This window comes from Onychostruthus taczanowskii, unplaced genomic scaffold (genome assembly GCF_017590055.1).
Source record: "Onychostruthus taczanowskii isolate IOZ18803 unplaced genomic scaffold, ASM1759005v1 scaffold46, whole genome shotgun sequence".
Classification (NCBI taxonomy): domain Eukaryota; kingdom Metazoa; phylum Chordata; class Aves; order Passeriformes; family Passeridae; genus Onychostruthus; species Onychostruthus taczanowskii.
The window spans coordinates 3,209,716-3,229,989 of NW_024502125.1; the positions used below are offsets into that span (position 1 = coordinate 3,209,716).

At 37.6% G+C, this 20,274-nt stretch overlaps 3 protein-coding genes across 8 annotated transcripts in view; 2 read left to right on the forward strand and 1 right to left on the reverse strand.

Moving 5' to 3' along the window:
• TRIM23 (tripartite motif containing 23) overlaps positions 1 to 8,394 on the reverse strand; it is a 22,664-nt gene extending 14,270 nt beyond the window's left edge. For 2 of the 3 annotated variants that reach the window (XM_041414600.1, XM_041414599.1), the window contains exons 1-2: positions 8,008 to 8,394; positions 7,180 to 7,342 (exon numbers count right to left, since the gene is read on the reverse strand). In XM_041414600.1, coding sequence (XP_041270534.1) covers positions 7,180 to 7,342; positions 8,008 to 8,394 — 550 coding nt within the window. Of the gene's footprint in view, positions 1 to 7,179; positions 7,343 to 8,007 lie in introns of those variants that run through there. The other variant, XM_041414602.1, reaches the window with a different exon arrangement.
• TRAPPC13 (trafficking protein particle complex subunit 13) overlaps positions 8,326 to 20,274 on the forward strand; it is a 26,152-nt gene continuing 14,203 nt past the window's right edge. For all 4 annotated transcript variants that reach the window (XM_041414603.1, XM_041414604.1, XM_041414605.1 and 1 more), the window contains exons 1-6: positions 8,326 to 8,457; positions 14,663 to 14,731; positions 15,594 to 15,693; positions 16,238 to 16,322; positions 17,630 to 17,757; positions 17,885 to 17,957. In XM_041414603.1, coding sequence (XP_041270537.1) covers positions 8,412 to 8,457; positions 14,663 to 14,731; positions 15,594 to 15,693; positions 16,238 to 16,322; positions 17,630 to 17,757; positions 17,885 to 17,957 — 501 coding nt within the window. In that variant the 5' untranslated portion in view covers positions 8,326 to 8,411. The remainder of the gene's footprint in view (positions 8,458 to 14,662; positions 14,732 to 15,593; positions 15,694 to 16,237; positions 16,323 to 17,629; positions 17,758 to 17,884; positions 17,958 to 20,274) is intronic.
• Positions 8,340 to 13,907, forward strand: SHLD3 (shieldin complex subunit 3). The gene is made up of 2 exons (XM_041414611.1): positions 8,340 to 8,457; positions 10,596 to 13,907. Exon 2 carries the CDS (start codon positions 10,727 to 10,729, stop codon positions 11,474 to 11,476), a length of 750 nt encoding a protein of 249 aa, XP_041270545.1. The 5' UTR covers positions 8,340 to 8,457; positions 10,596 to 10,726; the 3' UTR covers positions 11,477 to 13,907.

Here is a 20,274-nt window from a genome sequence, read left to right on the forward strand (position 1 = left end):
AGATTCAGACAAATATTAAGAGCACATCAACTACATTAATATTAACAAAGTGAGATACTCAAGTACCTCACTTAATATTAATAAGTGAGGTAGCATTTTTTCTGCAAGCTCACTCCATCTTCTTCTTTCCTTTGATCATTGAGCTATTTAATATTTATGCAGATCCTCCCTATCAAAAGATGCCAAGATAATTAAAAATTTAGAGAAACTTAAAATACTTGTAAAATAATCTGCATAACAACTAAAGAATACAAGGAACACACACTGTGTATTGCAAAAATTATTCTTCTCAGAGGTATAGTGAACATTTCTACCCTACTAATGGAAGCCATGAAGAATTCCCTACTGAGAAACCTTATTCCCTGTATCACAAGATGCAACACCAATTGCAGATCTCATGCCAGCAAAAACTAAGTAAGAGTTAAAACAATATTCAGAAACAAAACCCAAGGTACTACACTATTTGAAAAAATGGAAGACCACTCACACTCCCTAGAGCAAAGCAGAAATCCATGTCTATTCCTTATTTTGTAGAAGTCAACATGAAGCAATGAGATGAGAAGCAAAATCAGAATTGCATCCCAATAACTGCTGCTAAATGGTAACTGTATAGGCCACATAGCATATGAGAATCCCAGCAGTTTCCACTTCATGGAATTGCTATCCCTTGACTTTTTTCCAGTGTGACTGTCATAAATTTAATGACATTTTCTCTGTTGCAAGGAAAAGGCGGCTCATGAGATAAAGCATCATCTTTGAGCACTGGATCATTACTTTTTAACAATAACAAAATCACAAAGTTGTTGACATTGGGAGGGTTCCCTTCACCACTTTGCCAAGGTCACCTAGAGCTGGTTGCCCAGGACCACACCCAGGCATCGTCTGAAGACCTCCAAGGAGCAGATGCAATCATCCCTCTGGACAACGTGTGACAGAGCCTGGTTACTCTTACAGTCAAAATTGTTTCCTTATATGCAGACAAAACTTCTGCATTTCAGTTTGTGCACACGACACATCAGCTATCTGCATGAACTCAAGGAAACAGAATTCCCATGTGTTTTCCCAGAGAGCCCGGACTACTTGAATTGTCCAGCTGTCCCACATTGTTTCCTAACGCCTGAAGTACGCTGCCCTGTGGCAGTCTTGTAGGAGTATGTGCTCTTCATCCTTCTGGAATTCAGTGTCATCTCACTGATCTTTTACAGACATGAAGTTTTACTTCTTTAATATGGACATTCATCAAACACTCCATAGATTGTGATTTATGACTGGAATGAAAGTACAGTTGTAAATGACAAGACAGACAACAACTACACAGTTATGAGAAATGCCCAGCTGGTAACCACACTGCTTTATGTAGCTTCACTTTAACTTCATGAAACTTTTTTTCCTTAGTCCATCTTCCTCACAGTTTAGACTATAGACTGTAATACTCTATTTCAAATTTGGTCACTGAGAATTTACGTGCCTCACAGATTAAAGGCAATAAATGGATGATACTGTTTTCCTATAGCTATAAATGGGAGTATGTATTTTTAACAATTTTATGCTCCAACACTCTCAGTGGATATAAAACAACACTGATAACCTGTTTTAAAAAAATATGTTTACCACTAAAGACCATGCATTTGATGCTTGCAGAAATGGGCCTATGGAAACACTAGTTAGTAACTAGTGCTAATTAGTGCTAACTGAAGTTAGATATAAAGCAAGGTGCTTTAAAAAGTCTGTGCTTTCAAAGCGAGGGACCTCTGCAGTTATCAGCTCCATGGTGGAAGACCTCTCTGCTCCAGAGAGGCACTACATTGCCAACACCCAGTCTAAGATCAGTGCACTCCACAAAATAAGATGCAAACAAAGATGCTTTGACATATTCTGATTTCAGAGCTTAATAATTTTTTAAGGTTGAGCACTCCTAGCACGATCACTGTTTTTTCCATAACACAGAACCAGAAAGAGTCACCTCGTATTACCAGCTGAAGAAATACAGAGCACTATATACACTTTTAGAATTTAATTTACACCAAAACAGTTTCTAAACAGTCTGGATTTGCTAAATAGGTATCTAGACAGACTAACTCTCAGAAAACAAAGCACTGAAAAGCAGCTACTTGCTTCCCTTCTAGGGTGTTTAGCACTTTCCCACAGCAAACTAACTGTGCACAACCTTCAGCTTCTACAGCATACAAAATAGTCACAATAGTGACTGCTGATACTAACACGCACCTTCTATTTTCAGATTTGCTACTAATCCAGATAGCCATTAATAGCCCAGTATAAATGGATGTACATGTACCAAAAGGATAAGCCTACTTAAATAAGAGATTATAGTTCCTAGTCTTTAAGCAAACATTGTCTTAGCCTTTAGGCAAACACTGGGTAAGGCTGCAAGAAGAAGAAGAAGAAGCTATTCAATCATTACAGAGTTTCTTACAAAAGTCTTTTCTTTCACAGGTTTTAGTGTTTGTCACAAAAACCCTAGAAACTGAGAAGTACTCTTCTCAATTTACAACATTGTATGCAATTTTAATCATGTCAATTCTGTTCCATGTCTAGCAGTGAAGAGAAAGTCAAAACAAAACTAATTTACTGAATTGTAACCAATAAGATCAGAAAAGATAAGTCAGTAGCTATTACGTAGTTATTTTTTGTTCATAACTCTAAGATGTCATGAGAAACAAAGATATATGGCTCTTACATTCTTTCTCTTATGTATCACGAGACTTGATAATACAAGTACAAGCAAGTGTATAACATGTCCATCTTGGTCACAGCTAAAAAACAAGTGAAGCTAACTTTTCATTTACTGAAACAGAATTTATAACCAGCAAGTATCCTACAAAGCATAGACTCATGGAATCATCTTGAGTTGGAAGAGACCCACAAGGATCACTGAGTGCAAGTCCTGGCACTGCACAAGCCATTCCCAATGACCACACTGCTTGCCCGAGAGCATCCTCCAAACACTTCCTGAACCCTGGCAGACATGGCGCTGTGACCACTTCCCTGGGAACCTGTTCCAGTGCCCAGCCACCCTCTGGGTGGAGAGAACCTTTTCCTTATATCCAACCTAAACCCTTCTAACACAGCTTCAGACGATTCCCTTGGGTCCTGTCACTGCTCACCAGTGATAAGAGACTTTCCATGGCACTGCTGTCCAGCCTCTCATTCCCCAGGCTGTCTGTACATCCGGGGTTGCCCCATCCCAGCTGCAGAACCCAGCACCTTCCCTTACTCTTGCACTTCACATGGTTGGTGGCTGCCCAGCCCTCTCTGCAGGGCCTCCTGGCCAGAGTCAACAGCTCCTCCCAGTTTTGTATCATCTGTGAACTTCGTATCCCCCCCAGTCTGGCACACAATGATTTATGAAGATGTTGAAGAGCACAGAACCTAAGGCTGAGCCCTGTGGAACCCAACTAGTTACAGGTCACCTGTCTGATTTCCCTCCATTCACTGTAACATCTGTGCCTGACCCATGGACCAGCTGCTCTCTCATTATGTGATGTGTTTGTTTATCCAGCTGCGCGCCGGACATTTTGTCCAGCAGGACACTGTGAGAGACAGCTCCAAAACTTTACTGAAATAAAAAAGACCATATCAACTGGCTTCCCCTGATGAGCTAGGTGGATTACCTTGTCATAAGCATGCATTCTCGTAAAAAAATCACATCTGATTTCACTGGTATCCATCATAAAGTTTACATATTTGCACAAATGGGACTTTGCTCCTTTTAAATCTACCTATAAAATTTTCAGGTACCTGACCTACACATTTTCAACACAACTGACCAAGTGGTTTTTTTATATCTGAAATCATTGAACAATGAGTTCTGTAAATACTCATTTACTCTCGGACTTCACCTCAAATTCTGCTTTGATCACAAATGTAAGAGAGTCTAGTGATCTCATCCTTGTGCCTAGAAAGAATGTTTGTGCCCATCAGAAAAACCATTACACATTCTGACTGTCATCTCAAAAGAAGAATAAGACATGCATAGCAGGAAATGTGTCAGCCAGGAATGAGAGATACTGACAGACCGAAGATATTAAGACTGACTCCAGCTAACAATACAAACACCAATTTCAGAAGCATGAAGCTTGACTGCGGAAGTATTATAGATAATGAAAGGGATAAAGGAACAACTTTTGTCTAAATGTTTAACTACATTTTCTTGCACAGGATTTTTAAGCTTCAGCTTGGCACTCAAACACTAGCAAAGGCATACGTAAATGTAAGCAACACAAATCAGATGGATTCCATGAAGGATGCCACCAGCTGCATACCTCTGTGAGCAAGTTTTAATGATAGAAAATAATTTCAGCTCTGCAATAATGGTAGATAGAGACAAACTCCAAAGCCGTAACGTCAGTGCATTTTTCCTAAAAATACCCTGGTCCGCATATTAATTAAAAAAAACCCCAAATGTTTTTGTCTTTTCTCCCAAATAAACATACTATAAGGAAAATCTTTGAGAGGAGCCTCTTTTTCTAGGGACACCATTTATTGGATTTTCCCCCATATAAACTGTCTGAATCAACACTCTCCAGAATATATGATTTCAAAAGTTTGAAAATAAACCATACTTTTCCATGGCACCTTTCTGGTTAAAAAAAAAGTTAATCCAATTGAAGACAACAGTTCACATAAATTAGTGTGTACATGCTAAAGGTAAAATTTTCCATTAGAAGATTAAATGACGGGAAATTTCATTAAAGAATTCTTTAAAAACCCAACAAAAATCAATGTTTTGTCTATTCAGCAATGCAGAAACATTTGGGCAAGCATTAGTCCTACTTGCTCATTACAAAATGTTTTCTCTTGTAACAGGATTCTGTGAATTATTAGAAAATTTTGCTAAGCATGTAAACAATGTTTCAATTTCCAGTTGCAGAATATATATTCCAAAAATCCTGATTCACAAAGTACCTCTAACCTGGCCTTCACATACAGTAATAGATACAAAGAAGAGACAGCCCTGTATATTTAAAACTGAGTCCAGTTCCAAAAAAAGACAGCTACATCTACCCATATACAGATCTCCCAGTATTTCTTTCAAAAAGCTCCCAAGATTACTTAGGAAAACTTGGATGAATATAGTATTAAGTGCTTTAGTAATAAGAGCAATGGAAAAAAAGTACCATAGGTTACCTTACACCAACTAAAAGTCTCCATAAAATCCATGGTTATTTATTAAGAAACTGTTCAGCACAGGTGGCTTTATGTTCTAATTTCACAGCTTTTCTTCCAGCAGAGTTTTCTGTTGGCAGTGGTCCTATAATCAAGATTTAGACACTAAACAGCTCTCTGAGACTAGAGAACATTATTTTTTATTGGAATTGTGGAATTGCTATAGGGTGAACATGGAGCTTGCTTTCTCATACCCTCAAATGGAGGGGAGGGAAGTATGAAAAGTTCCCCTGAGTGCTGAGTTGCTCCCCTCTGCTCCTAAGCTCTAGAACAAAACAAACTACAAGTGCAGAAAATTTAACCAATACCAGCAACTACTAGGTGATTAGAGAAAGGTAGCAAATGTACAGATATCTCAAAGAGGGGCCATGAGCTGCACTTCACAAAACTTCCTAGTTTTATATCCTAGAACCAGTAATATGTCTTCAGGGTGTTGGATATGGAAAGACTACAACCTCCCCCTCCCTCAGATCACCAGGTAAAACTTTTATTCACAGAAGTATTTTTATTTTCAAGCTGTTTGGCTAAGATTTTCTACCCATTACTTTAGTAAGCAACTGTTGATCAGAGTGCATCCTTCTTCTTTCTAGTGTTAGACAGCAGGATGCAACTCTATTTATCAACTCCTTAATATATAAGGATCCTGAAGCTTTTAATCCTTCTTCCTAACTGTTGCAAACTTGGAGATTTGATAATGTTTCATGGCATTTCATCAAAAACTCGTCAGAAAGATTTAAAAAAATCTGTAAATGCTTTTGTAAAGCTTTATTTTCATCAAACATGAAACACACGGAAAAAAAATGATAGGATCCTTTCAGACACCTGGGAAAAATAGCATAATAAAAATTAAGAAGAAACAAGCTCCCCATCACAAGAGAAAAAGCAGTGGTCTTGGACAAAAATATTTCATAACACATTAGAGCACAACAGGACCAAGTGTTGTGCTCTAAGACTCTCCCTCTAAAAGCATAGTTTAAGAAATCTTAAACTGTGCAGCTGTACAGTCATAGATAAGAAGCCAAACAAACCATGACTCTTAACCACTCTACTAGACTGGCCATCATTCATGATTCTCACACTTTATCATTTCCCTTGCCCAAAAAACAAACCCCTCTTTCATACAAGACTGCTATTTCTTTTCCTGATTTCTATCTTCACAGAAATATCCAGCAGAGTGCCTTAATAATCCTAGCAGATTCTTGTACTTCAAAGTGAAGTGAATTTGATACTTAAACATTTCTTTCATGGTTTGCAAGATTAGAGAAGTCCTTTTCTAGAGATTCTCCTTTCAACAGGCTCCTTTTTCCTCCAGTGCTTTTCAAAACTGCTGGAGCCAGTTCTATTAACAAGTTCCTTTTGTTACAGCTTCTTCTGACAACTTGTCTTCTCTATAACCCCATGTGGACTTCAGAATAATTCTTATTCTGAAGAAATTATATGCACATGTCATCTTTTGCCTAAAATAAACTTTCACTGTAAGAAAAAAATCTTTTGTCATATCCTTTCAAATACCATGTGCAGACATTGTTAGAGTAGGGCAATTCCTGTTGGTAGCGTGCCACTATCAATAATGCATGTATAGAAGTCACTAACATTGTAAAAACCAGATTTGTTATCACTGATTCTTCCCTCTGTATTACTTCATCGTGAATTCAGGCAAGTGTTTGTCAAAAATTTAACTATTCAATTACATGGGTTTAGCGTTCAGGACAATAGGAAACTAATACTCATAGTTCAGGAACCCTTACACAGAAACATTAAACAGAGTAGTCACTTTGTAAATATAGGTGTACAAGAAGATGTCCAGGTATAAAGTGTCCAAGCCCAGGTTCAAGAACATAAAGGCAAAATCCTTTCTTTCCTCTCCTTACCGCACATTCATTACTTGGAAATATCGTCACTAAGTGGAGCACTAAGAATCTATGTCAAGCATTATCTTCTAGATATCCTTGACTGTAAGGTTTCAAGAATGTCAAACTTCTATCTTCTTACCTAGTTCAGTAACCTGTCGATCAAAAGGACAACGAACTGCTCTGCCATGAAGGGGAAGCCGGGTAAGACAGTCATGGCAGACAGTATGGCCACACAAAAGCAGCCGGGGAACTTTGTCCCCTTGCAGCGAAAATACATCTTCACAGACCCCACACTCAAGAACCTGTAAGTTAAAAAAGACCATTTTTGGTTTTAAGCTAATTAAAAAGCAAAACTTTACACAGGAAACTATATGACAATTTATTTCACAGATGTTCATGCAATCACAGTACATAAGTTGAGTCGGTAATTTTGCTTTATATGCACACATATAACGATCATATTATCGGTTTTTAAAAAGTAAATAAATAATTAGACACAAACAGAACATTTTAACTACTCAGCATCCTGCCTGACCACCACTAGTTCCTACGCACTTCATTTAATACGCTGCCACAAGACAAGCCTACTGGTCAAGAGGCCCAGCCAAGAAACATCCTCGCAGGAAAAGGAAGCGGCCAGAAGACCCTGCCAGAGCAGAGTGTTGGCCGGTGGAGTTTCCCCTCGCAGCTGATGCTCATAAAGAGGTCAGTCATACCAAGTGAGCCAACTAGCAAGCTATAAACGCAGCACCGAGCTAGTGCGAGCAAACACTTGCGGGCCGGAACATCTCAAGCTATAAACAAAAAGCAAAACTGACGGTCATACAGAAAATAAAAAGAAACACCAAAACCAATCCATAAGCCCGGCACCCCAAGGGGCATATCCTGCACCACAGGCCTCCCGCGCCGCGTCCTGGACGGGCACAGCCCGCCCCGCCACAGAAGCTGGGCCGAGCCACCGCCTCACCTTCACCGCAGCGCCCGCCGGGCCGCGACCGCCACCGCCAAGCCCGCGGCCACTCTCCGGCCCGGCCTTGTTTACAGCCAGGGCCGCCATCTCGGGGAAGGCGGAGCGGAGCGGCCCCGCAGGAAGGAGCGGAGAGCTGCCGCCACCGCAGGCACCACCCCGGCGGGCGCAGGCGTCGCCCTGCGGAACTGCAAAACTACAGAAATGTAAAACTACGACTCCCAGCGTGCCCCACAAGAGAACTGGCGAGGTGAGCAGGCGCTGGTGTCGCACCCTGGCCACCGGGGGAACCCTGGGGGCTGTAGTCCCTTCCGCCGCGCTGCAGCCTGGGACGGCCGTGCCTGCTGTCGCCGCAGTCTGCGTGGCTCCTCCCGCTCTGCCGGCCATCCCGCGGGGTGAAGGCCATGGACGTCAACCAGCCCAAGCAGGAGCATTTGCTGGCTCTGAAAGGTACCAACAGCGCGGCCCCACTGGTTCCCGCCCGCTCGGTCCCGATTCTGTGGTGAAACAGCGTGTCTGATCCGCAGCCGAGGGTGGTTCTCGCCCCGGTTTAGAAGGAGCTGGAGCAGGGAGCGGCCTGGCGCTCGGGGCCCGCGGCGCTCGGTGCCCGAAGGCGTAAGGGAGCGGTGAGGGTTGTTCCTCCGAGCCGCGCACACCACAGGGTGTGCGCCTGGCGTGAGGGGCTCAGCGCGGCTGCCCGGCGGTGTCAGTGCTTTGCATAAGGCTTCAAAGAAAATGTTCAGCTCTAGTTTCTCCTCCAGTTCTCCTGCTGTCTCTTGTTTGTTTGTTTTTCAGGACGAGAGGACACAGTCTTAAACTGCGACAGGGGAGGTTTGGGTTGTGCGTTAGGAGGGATTCCTTCCCTGGAAGGGTGATTAGACACTGGCATGGGCTGCCCGGAGAGGTAGTGGAGGCACCGTCCCAGAAAGTATTTAAGGAAAGACTGGACGTGGCACTTGATGCCGTAGTCTATTTAACAAGGTGGTGTTAGGTTTTACGTTGGATTCCATGATCTCAGACGTCTTTTCCAACACAGTTGATTCCCATTAGGATGGCTTTTGCCCTTTTCACCCCATCCTTAATGTGCAATTATGAGGCTTACCTCTTTGATCAGAGTGAAAATACAATTCTGTAGGTCACTTGCATGCCTCCAGAATTAATGTAGAAATCAAGAGAGCCCTGTGAAGAACTTGATAATTTCTGAATCATAAATGCTGGTAGTTATGTACATGTAATGAAGAGCTGGTTAGAATCTCACCTCTGCAAGCATTCTAGATCAGTGAGACTGCCCAGGTGGATAAAATAGTGCAGGAATGAGTAATTTCAAAGGCCATCTTCTCATTTTAAAACTCTCCTGGACAAAGTTTTTAATAGTGTCTCCGTGTGCTGGTAAAATCTGTTAACCATAATTCAAAGCTCAACAAGCTCTTTTCACATACATGTACACACATGCAATAAGGGCAGAAACATGAGAATGTGAAAGGTCAGCAGCTGTCAAATGTACTTTAGTAGTAATTAATTCAAAGTAAAAAGTTTTATGGTGGATCATTTTCCATTTATAAGAAACCAGTGCCATCCTTGGTTTTGTATTGAATTTAATCCAGGTTGTATTTTTTGTAGAAGTGGATTTATTTGCATTGTGACTCTATTAAAGTCTTGATAGTGGCAATCCTATATTTTATTATTTTGATATCACGTATGTTACTGCTCTCCATTAGGGAGTGTGAAATGACTGCAAGTTTTTGTGTGTGCAGGGGGAAAGGGGGAGAAGGGTAGGAAATAAGAGAGCAACACTGTGCATGTTTTACTTACTTATGTTTCATAATAGTGTAGTTCTCCCTTCACCATGCTTCTGAATTTAATATAATCTTTGCATGGAATATAAAGCCTTTGACAACTTAATAAGTTGCTTAGTTGTTTCAAAAATCTAATAAATTAAGAAATTATCAGTTCCTTAAGGATTAAAGCATAGTTGCATGTAATGCTTGGAAGCTTTGAGGCTAAAACTAGATGTGTAGTTCTGATACAAAATGGAAGCAGGCAGCTTTAATTTGCCTAGAGCACTTCCCTTTTAACTTTTCACTTTAAAAATTTCACTTTAAAAATTTTTAAAAATATCAGTCTGTACTATTTTGGGAAGGGTTTCTGTAACATATATGTTTTCTAGTTACTTTATGTGCCTCGGTTAAAAGTGCTGATATATAGGAGTAAAACTCTTAAAAAATTGTCCGCTTAATTTGAGAAAATAGGCAGAAGTAATTGTGCGTCTTTTAATATGCATCACAATATAACCAACCACAATATAACCAGAATAGTGATGGATGGCAAGTATGAGATGGCAACAGTAAAAGAGTTGTCTTGGAAAAGGACTGTTTTGAGTAAGCAGTGTGCATGTGAAAAATGTTCAGTGTACTGAAGTTACACTGGTAATGATGAAATACAGCTGCTAATGTTCAGCCTAGATAAAATAGAATGTTCTGATATATATCTCATGTATTTTTACTACCTGTTTCTTTCTTGAAAAATATCCTAGCAACGTTTGTCTTAATATGGTAGTATCTCATTGTTTTATAATACTTCTGCTTTAGGTCCTGTTTTCCACTGATCTATGCATCATGGGGCAAGGAAATTCTTGTAATTAAGATGTTTCAGTCTAGATACAAGAATCATTATCAAGAGACTGGTTTCCTAAGAATCACTGGATTCCTACTGTTCAAGCATGGAAGTGGTCTTGCACTATCGACCACATCAGAGAGATTTAATAAAACTGCAGAAATTTGCAGAAGCAGCAGTGAAGGAGTTTCCCATTCGCCAATTACCAAGATTTGCACCCTGGTTTCCAAATGATTTACACAGACTTCCCCTCAAACCAAAAAAGCAGGCACCTGTTATTTCTTGTGAGGAAGTGGAAGAATTGAAACAGCCTTCTACACCTTCAGAATTTATTACAGGATCTACTGATTATGACTGCACAGAAAATCTCCTTGAGTTTCACTCTAGCATGAAACATGGTCCGACTTTAATCCAAGCACAGGTTGTTCACAGACCAGTTAACTTGGACTGTCAAGGAGAACCACCACCTAATGGAAAACAAAAATTGAAAAGGTCTTGGAGTGTCTCTCTCCCTAGCACTAAACTCAGAGAAAAGATTCATCCGTTATCTCAAGAACTGCAGAATAATTTGGAAAGACTAAAGCTGCATGCATTTTGTAGAGCCAAGTGGATAATTGAACAGTCTTTTTGTAAAAACGAGAATTTGGAGGACATATGGATAAAATTGAATAGACTGATTAAACAGAATGAATTGCCATCTTGCAATGCTACTATCCAAAGATCTGTGGGACAGATATGGATTTTCTGTGATATATTATACTGTGAATATGTTAGAAATATTCTTAGGGAAAAGCTAAGCCTTACAGATAAAATGAATTTGCTTGTACATAAATATGGAATTATATTTAGTTTATAACTTCAGGTATAGTTTAATAATAACATTACTGTCAGAAATACTAAAGTTTTTAAGCACTTCAGAATATATGGACCTTAGAACAACTGATAAATTAAGAGTAAGAAAACTACTCATGTTACTTTGCCATAGGCTTTGGTTTTCTAACTACAATGATATATTTATTTAACTTTGTTTTGTCTCAAGACTTATAGTTCTGTTAAGATTAGTAAATTTCCACTTGGCTTAGTAGTGTGTTTTATAGCCTTTCTCTACCTTGGTGGTCTAAAGCGAAAAATTGAAATAAAAATTCCAGACTATTGTGGCAAGCTATGTCAGATAATAAAATTAATGCTTTCAATTAAGCAAAGTACATCCTCTCTGCTTCATTAGAATTAGGAGAAGGAAAGATGTTTTTAAGTGTGTTGTAATAATTGCTATAATAGCTGTAACTGACATTAAGATTTTCAAGATCTGATTATTTCCTGAAAGTAGTATGTGAGTTTTTTTAATGATGGCATATCCCTCCCATGAAGTACAAAATTAATTTATGTGGGATATATGCACTGTCTTAGTAATGTTAGCTATATTTTCACAGAAGTATTAATGATAGCTTCAGTGGAAGCTGTGGGCTAAAAAATAATAAACAACTTAATAATTGCTGTTTTATGCCTTTGACAATTTATTTTCCTGATGTTTCTGTTCTTTTGTCTCTAATAATATTTGGGAACAAGAAAACACCAGCTTCCAGGTAAAAGAGAGGAAATTAGGAAATGAGACATCTATTTGAAACCTCTTGTTGTCTTTGAGAATTTGAATGCCTTTTATGGTCATAAAAGGCAGAGTTCAGGATGACTTTTTTGTCTTCTAAAAGATTGAAGTGTTCCAAGGTCATGCTGTCCCTGCTGAGTTGAAACTTTGGAGGGTCAGTAGAGAAGTTAAACTGGGATCAATATGACTGCAAGATTTTGCATTTGCACTCCTATGAATTCTAGGTAGTTTTGATGTAGCTGGAGGTCAAGGCCTGTAGCATCTGGAAAAGGGGGAAAACAGTATTTGTAGATTATTAGATTGTCATTAATGCTGCTCGCACCAAAGTGTACCTAAGCATAACAGAGATCCCTCTGTAAAAAAAAAAAAAGTGAATTCCCCTCAGATTTAACAGTCTTATAACATCCTTGTGTTGCATAATTATATTTTATTACAAGCATTACAATTTTTTTAGATAAAAAATTTCTCCATTTGAGTGATTGACATGTGTTTTTAAACTTTGACTGAATTTTAAGACATTTGTAGATGTCTTACATTTATGATTGGGGTGTTTGTCACATTTAATATGACAACTTAGCAAAATTGATGCAAAATGCTGTCTAGACTGCATTATAACTGCAGTATAACTAAGGATTGTTATTAGTTTTAAAGTCTGTCTAGCCAAATTTTTTGCTGACATTATATTTCTGAGCTCAACATTAATAGTAACAAAATTTGTTTGTGCATCAGCATTTTTGAAGATAAAATGAAGTAAAATGCAGTGTGATTTGAGTTCTATTTAATGTTTTTTGTATCCAGGATCTTAGAAGAGATTATACATTTTCTAACAGTAATTTAGTACTTCTAATAAATGTGATAATACCTATCATAGGTTGTTTTGACTTCATTCTGTGATGTATTTGTTTATTTTCTGAAACATGACTTAACTTTTTTTTAGAAATAGCAAATGCTAGTTATACAGGCATAGTGTGAATTTGAATAAATTTGGATAATGCCAATAACACAGTCCCACTAGATTAATTTGATATACTGACAAAAGAGCTAAACATTTTACTAAACAGGAGGAGAGATTGTTGTCACTGTAGCTGTCAGTTTTGTGCTGCTTTGAGTTGGCTTGTATGTGAGTAATGGTAGATGCACTGCTAGCTGTGAGCACCTCAGCTGGTAACTGAGGTCTTGTAAGAGTGAACACCATGCTTCTCTGCAGTATTACTACAGTCGTGGTTAGCGCTGGTATACAAGCTGAAATCCAGGCTTTCATTTTGTTCTCTTTGAGGAATGCTTAATTCATAAGCATGTGTAATTCAATATCTTTTCTTTTTAATTTCCAATGCTGAATGTGGTTCACTATTTACTCTATTTTATATATCTTGGGTTTTGTTTAATATACCTCACGGTTCTAACTCTTCAAAGGTCACCATAACAAAGAGAATATGTTCTCTTTTTTTTTCATGTGAAAAGTGAGAATTGTTTTTGTCAATGGTCATTTGCATGGGTCTGATGTATGGTAGCATAAGTTTTTGTGAACGAATATGGCCCACTGTACCCAAATGTCTGTCAAAGCAATTGAATACTTTACACCACTGGGAACAGTGAATACTGTCTGGACACAGTAGCTGTACAAAAGTACAATAAAAATAAACCTACCGTACCTGTGTCAGTGCAAACGTATTGATTAACTTGTTGCAATCAAGAGACATCCTTAAATCTGTCATTTAAATGAAAATAATGTAATTTTGAGTGTGAGTTAAAATGGCCTTTGAAAATACCACTTACTTGAAGTAGTGTTTTTTTAATAGGAAAATCTTAATGCTTTTGATTTTGCCAGTATAAATAAAATAGCTGTTGTATGTTCATGAGGTTTTTGTGCTGGTTTTACTGGTTTGAGTTTAAAGTTTGTGACTTAGAGAAAAACAGTGGTATCAATAATGTAGGCTTTTAGTATTGTAACTCTACCTTGTGTAAGTGTTATAGGTTAAGACGTAAATGCAATTTCTAGTAGACTGGTGTTTGACTGAAAGGGTCTGTACGAGTCGTCATGTCCCATTCTAGGGCAACAAGGCTCACAGGACAGGCAGTTAAGCTGGAAAAGTCTACAAACAAATGAAATGGACACACTTCTGAAGACCACAAAGCACTTAATGCTGTAGCATTAAGTGTTCTTCTAACACATCAAATTGAAAGCAGCAGATGAATAGGTTAGTTCACCAGGATAGAAAGCAAGAGGAAGCAATGGCATTCTTGGATCTTAGAATAGCAGGGAGGTTTTTTTTTGTACTGCAAAAGGCCATATGATCCTTTTTCAGGCTGAGACTTTTTTGGTGGTGGTGGTCTGTTGGTTGGTTTTGGTTTTTCTTGTGAAAATTGAAAAGCAAACTTAAAAATAGTTGTTTGATTGACCAATGTTTTTTTTGTTTTTTTTTCTTTTTATTTTTGCAGTGATGAGGCTAACCAAACCTACCTTGTTCACTAATATTCCGGTGACTTGTGAAGAAAGAGATTTGCCAGGTAAGTCTCTTCTACTGACTGATTATTATGTATGTTTTACCAAGTTTAAGCAGTGTGACCATCTAACACTTAGAGGAGTCATGACCTCCCATAGACTCTTATCTGAAACAGCAATATACTTAAGATTTGGTAATAGCTAAAGGAAAGTACCAAGGTGCACTCTATAGCTCTTGACCTGTATCTCTGAAAGATTGGTGATGATAGTCAAACACATGACCTCAAAGTTTGAGCAGTTGACGTACACAGTGAGATGTAGTTCTGTGCAGGAAGTGTGTAAGTGGAGAAAGATTGGCATTTTAATATATTTTTTTAATTTGGAGAAAAGACCCTGGTAGTTACAACCAACACATGAATGTTCTGTGGAAAAAACAATCTTGCAAGAATCACTGGTTTTGAGTTGCATTATGCTTGGTGTGCCGTCATGAATTGGAAGCCCCTGGGCTGTCTCCCAGAAATAGTTGAAGTCTTGAAGTCAAGAGTCAAAGGAAAGATTGAAGAAGGAGGGTTGTGTGGAAAAAAAAGCAAGCAGGGGAAGAAAGTAAGTGAGGTCGATTATTTCTGTTACGTAACATGGATTAGATGGATAGAATTTATCTCAAAATTCAATGTTAATTTGAGCAATGCCTTTTGGATTGTGCACTTCAGTATGTACATACTGAGTAAATTATTGGACACAAGTGTCTTGAAGTTAAGTTATAGGCAGGCTTATAGATATATATTTCATCCTTAAACAAGTTTATTGTAAAAGAAATGTATCTAAAATAAATTCCATCTGAGTAAGTGATTATGTGCCTAACTTAAATGTAGACAAAACTTTGGACTTAGCAAATATTTAATTAATAGGAACTTGATATTTTTACAGGTAATCTATTTAACCAGCTCATGAAAGACGATCCTTCTACTGTAAAGGGGGCTGAAACTTTGATGTTAGGAGAAATGCTGACTTTGCCTCAAAATTTTGGGTAAGAATAAATGATTGTAACTGTAATATGCAAGGTTTAGGATTCATACTTCTCTTTCTGTTTGTATACCATTGTTCTGCAACAAGATGTTCAGTCATTTAAAAAACATGTGGCTTGATTTATAAATATATATATGTGTGTGCTGCCTGAAGTTTCTTGTCTGTAGCCTCACTGAACCTAATGAGCATTGACAGAGATTTGCAGCTGTGTGTGAATTTCTAAGATAATGCACTATAAATCACATGTTATACTAACAGAGTTTACTACTGTGATTTTTGTGGGTGCTGAAAGCCTTCTTATTCCTGTCAGACTTTTACCTAGAAAAAATTCTGATTTGTTTGTTGTCTTTTAAAACTGTTTGTCTTAGCAGGATGATTTCAGAAGTATGGGTACGCAAATGCCAATTTTCTTCTACAGTTTGATCTGGCAGATGTGTGTGTGAACTTAAAAATGTTTCAGTGAAATGTTCTGGTTTTTAATAAATGTAACTAAAAATAGTTTCTTTTTTTTTCTCTTTTTTTTTTTTTTTTTGCCTGAAATACAGAAATATATTCCTGGGAGAGACATTTTCCAGTTACATTAGCGTGCACAATGATAGTAATCAAGTTGTTAAGGACATACTGGTAAAGGTATGGTAAAGAAAACTACACTTGTAAAAGATTTATAAAAAAATAAAACACAGTTACTATATTTTCTGACAATATATTGTATGTTTAATGCTAATACATAGACTTCAGGAAATATGTGTCCCTTTTTCCAATCCAGAAAATATACCTGGAAATTGGAAAGAGTAAGAATAGAATTATTATCATAATAGAATAGAATTATAATTCTATAACAATTGCATAAATCTTCAAAGATTAAAATGAAAAACTTGGATTGTGTAAAAAAATAGATTTATTACAGAATCATAGCGTTTAGGTTGGAAAAGACTTCCTGAGGTCACCAAGTGGAACTGTTAACCCAGCATTGCCAAGTCCACTGCTAAGTTCCACATCTGCACAGTCCCCAGCAGGGATGGCAGCATTGGACAGGCTGCCTAGGGAAGTGCTCAACCACTTCTCAAGGCAGCCTGTTCAATGCTTGACAACACATGTCATGAAGAAATTGTTCCTGCTATCCAGTCTAAACCTCCCCTGGTGCAACCTGAGGCCATTTCTTCTTGCTCCAATTGTTTGTTGTTACCTCTGAGAAGAGACCAGCTTACACCTGGCTACAGTCTTCTTTCATCTAGTTGCGGAGAGCAGTAAAGTCCTACTCCTGAGCCTTTTTCTCCTGGCTAAACACCCCCACCTCCATTGACCTTCTTTGAACATGCACCCTTCTATTTAAAACTTCTCTGAACAATTGGTATAGCAAAACTTCCACAGCTGAAAAACAAAGTTACATTCACTTACCTTCACTTTCAATGAGATCTTCAATTCCCTGTGAATCATACACTGATCTGTATATTGTATTAATAATTTTCTAGAGAATTGGGGTTTTGTGTTTACTGTACAAATAAAACAGTAAAAATTTCAGAAGGCATTGTGGAACTCAATGTAAAAAGTAAATAGTGATTTTGTAAGCTGTATGGTAAAGGATTGGATTATTTATATGTTTTACAGCTTTTCTTTAGCTTTGTAAGTATCTCATCATCTTAATATATGTCGCAGAAGGTGTCTGAGTCAAGAATATCAGAATATTCTGAGTTGGAAGGATCCCACAAGGACGAGTAAGTCCAACTCTTAAGTCAGTAGCCCACACAAGGATCAAACCCACAGCCTTGGTGTTGTGAGCCCCATGTTCTGACCAACTGAGCTCTTACAATATGTATGAAAGCATGTAGGGTACAAAATGCACAGTGAGACCTAGTACTTTATAACATAAGTTACTTTTCTTTAACACAAGTTAAACAGCGGTAGTTCTAACTGATGCTTTGGTTTTCTGTCCCCAGGCTGATCTTCAGACAAGTTCTCAGCGTTTGAACCTTTCAGCTTCTAGTGCCGCAGTAGCAGAACTTAAACCTGACTGTTGCATTGATGACGTGATCCATCATGAAGTAAAGGAGATAGGAACACACATGTAAAATTTTAACTTTTTCTATTATTAAATAAGCTTAATTGAAACTGGAGTACAGGCATGCTATTCTGCTTTTGATATAGCACAAGATTTAAAGTAACACAGCTTTTTTTTAATTTTTTTTTTTCAGCTTAGTTTGTGCAGTAAGTTATACTACGCAGACTGGAGAGAAGATGTACTTCAGAAAGTTCTTCAAATTTCAGGTATTTCGTGAAGTATTTTACTCCACTTTTAATAAGTGTGTGAGTCTGGAAAATGCATTTTAAAACATTCGATACTTCATAAGCACTTTTATGTACCAAAAATCCATTCCCTTTTAAAAGTGAACCATTAAGACTTCACACAAGTAGGGGTTTTCCAATTACACAGTTAAACATCTCAGAACTAATAAATATAACATCTAATAATTTTTACTAATTTATTGAGGAAAAAAATGTGCTCTTAAAAAGTCCCTTTTTATAGCAGACAGCTCTTTGACTATTTTTAAACAGAACAGGTATTGGTCATTCTGGCTTTGATACATGCAACCATTGAGCTTGCATTGTAAAATTCTGATTTTTCTTTTAGTGTGTGCAACCTTATTAAACTGGAATTTAATAGTTTGGTTTTTAGAGGAATTTAAGTAAAGAGGTCTATTGTATTATAGCTTTTATGTAATATATATATATATATATATATATATATATATATATCTTCTATTATATATATATCTTACCTTATATCTTAAACCTTTTCTTCCATCACACAAATTTCAAGACATGCAATAAGAGTGACTGAGGAAAGCAAGAAACTAATCTGTGGGCTGGTTCTGGCAAGAAAGAGTCTGTTTAATGTATATTTCATGCGTGTTTAATTTTTTAGAGCAATATATTGAGACTTGGATATTGGTGGACTAATCTTCATGGAATGGAGGATTACATGACATGCTTTACTGAATACATTTTCAGATACTCTGACAGAGCATCTGGTAATATAGGAGCATTGTATAGTTTCGTCCTAAAGATGTTTCAGGGGAGGTTTGGGCTGGATACTAGGAGAAAGTTCTTCTCCCGGAGGGTTGTTAGACACCAGAACAGTCTCCCTAGGACAGTGGTCACAGAGCAAAGCCTGACAAAGTTTTCATTAAGCATTTTGACAGTGCTGTCTGGCACATTCCTGGAGGTTGGACTTGATGTCCTTGTGGTTATCTTCCTACTCAGGATATTCTGTGATTCTGTGGGGTGATTGCATTTTGCTATTTTCTAGTATTCTATCTAAATACTTCAGAAAAAAATAATTTCAGTCTTTAGAAGGTTAAATTGCCATGCATTAGAAAGAACATTTGAGTGCTGTTAGTATTTGTGGGCCTTGAAATGCCAGGTATTGATTAGTCAAAAGTGTTTCCTGACAATCCTAGAGAAAATGATTCCATATAAATTTTTGTGTTGCCCTCCCTCTGAAACTAGCATTTCTGTAGAATTTCTTCATCTTTATTGAAGTTAGTTTTCATCTTTGTGTGCTTTGTCGTGCTTTCCTTATGACACTGTTTCCTTTCAGTTTCTCCATTCTTTTCCTCTGTTCTCCATTCTGTTCCTCTGTGTTCTGTCTCTCTGTCCCCTCTAGGCTTTGTGTGTATGCAATCATGCACATGCATGATTGCATACACATGCATGTGCAAGCTTCAGATCTCATCTTTTCTCTGTTCTCTAATGTTCCACTTGTCAGAGCTTTGCACAAGATTTATCTCCTTTAGATCTTGTTTGCAAACTTACTTATGCAGTTTTTTGGGGGTTTTGCCTGCATGTGTAATTGCTGTTGTTTTTAACTGAACCCGGCACAGGCAACTGAATCGTCGAAACAGTTGAAGCCAGCTGTTAAATAGGAAGCCCTTCATTCAAAGAATGAAGCATAAGTATACATACACTTTGTTATAGTTCTATAAATACTCTCTGATTCATTATGAGAAAAGCATTGCACTGAGAATTTTGGCTGTTAGTTTTTAAATTTGACATGGAGACACCAGTAGGAAACCTGAGAATGAACAAAAAGCAGTGTTACAGAAATCTGAACTATGTCTTTACAGTGAAAATTCATGGCTGCTAGTGAATTTTATTTTATAATTAAAAAATACTCTTTTTTATAATTAAAAAATACTCTTTTTATATTTTATAATTAAAAAATTAATTAAATTTTATAGTTAAAAAATACTCTTTTACAGATTCTCAGATTTTTCAGTTACATTTTCTAGCATCTTTCAAGTTGAACTGGTTTTAGTTGGTTTGAATCAGCTTTTTAAAAAAAATAATATATATAGTTTTACACTGATTGATAGTGCCCTTCTGTTCCAAAGCTTTCTAAGTAATTAACAGCATTATGTTTTCATGGAGAAGGAATGATTCTTTCTAGGACTGGGTGGTTTTGAACCTCACAATAACTTTTGTATTTTACTGGAATTCTAATTTATTGCAGTAAATAAATGGAAAGACTGTATCAGAAGAGAGGGAAAAAATTCAGTGTGTTGGAAAATTTATAAGAAGCTCA

Excerpts from the sequence above, each read along its gene's own strand:
- SHLD3 (XM_041414611.1), top strand. The coding sequence starts at position 10,727 with ATGGAAGTGGTCTTGCACTATCGACCACATCAGAGAGATTTAATAAAA.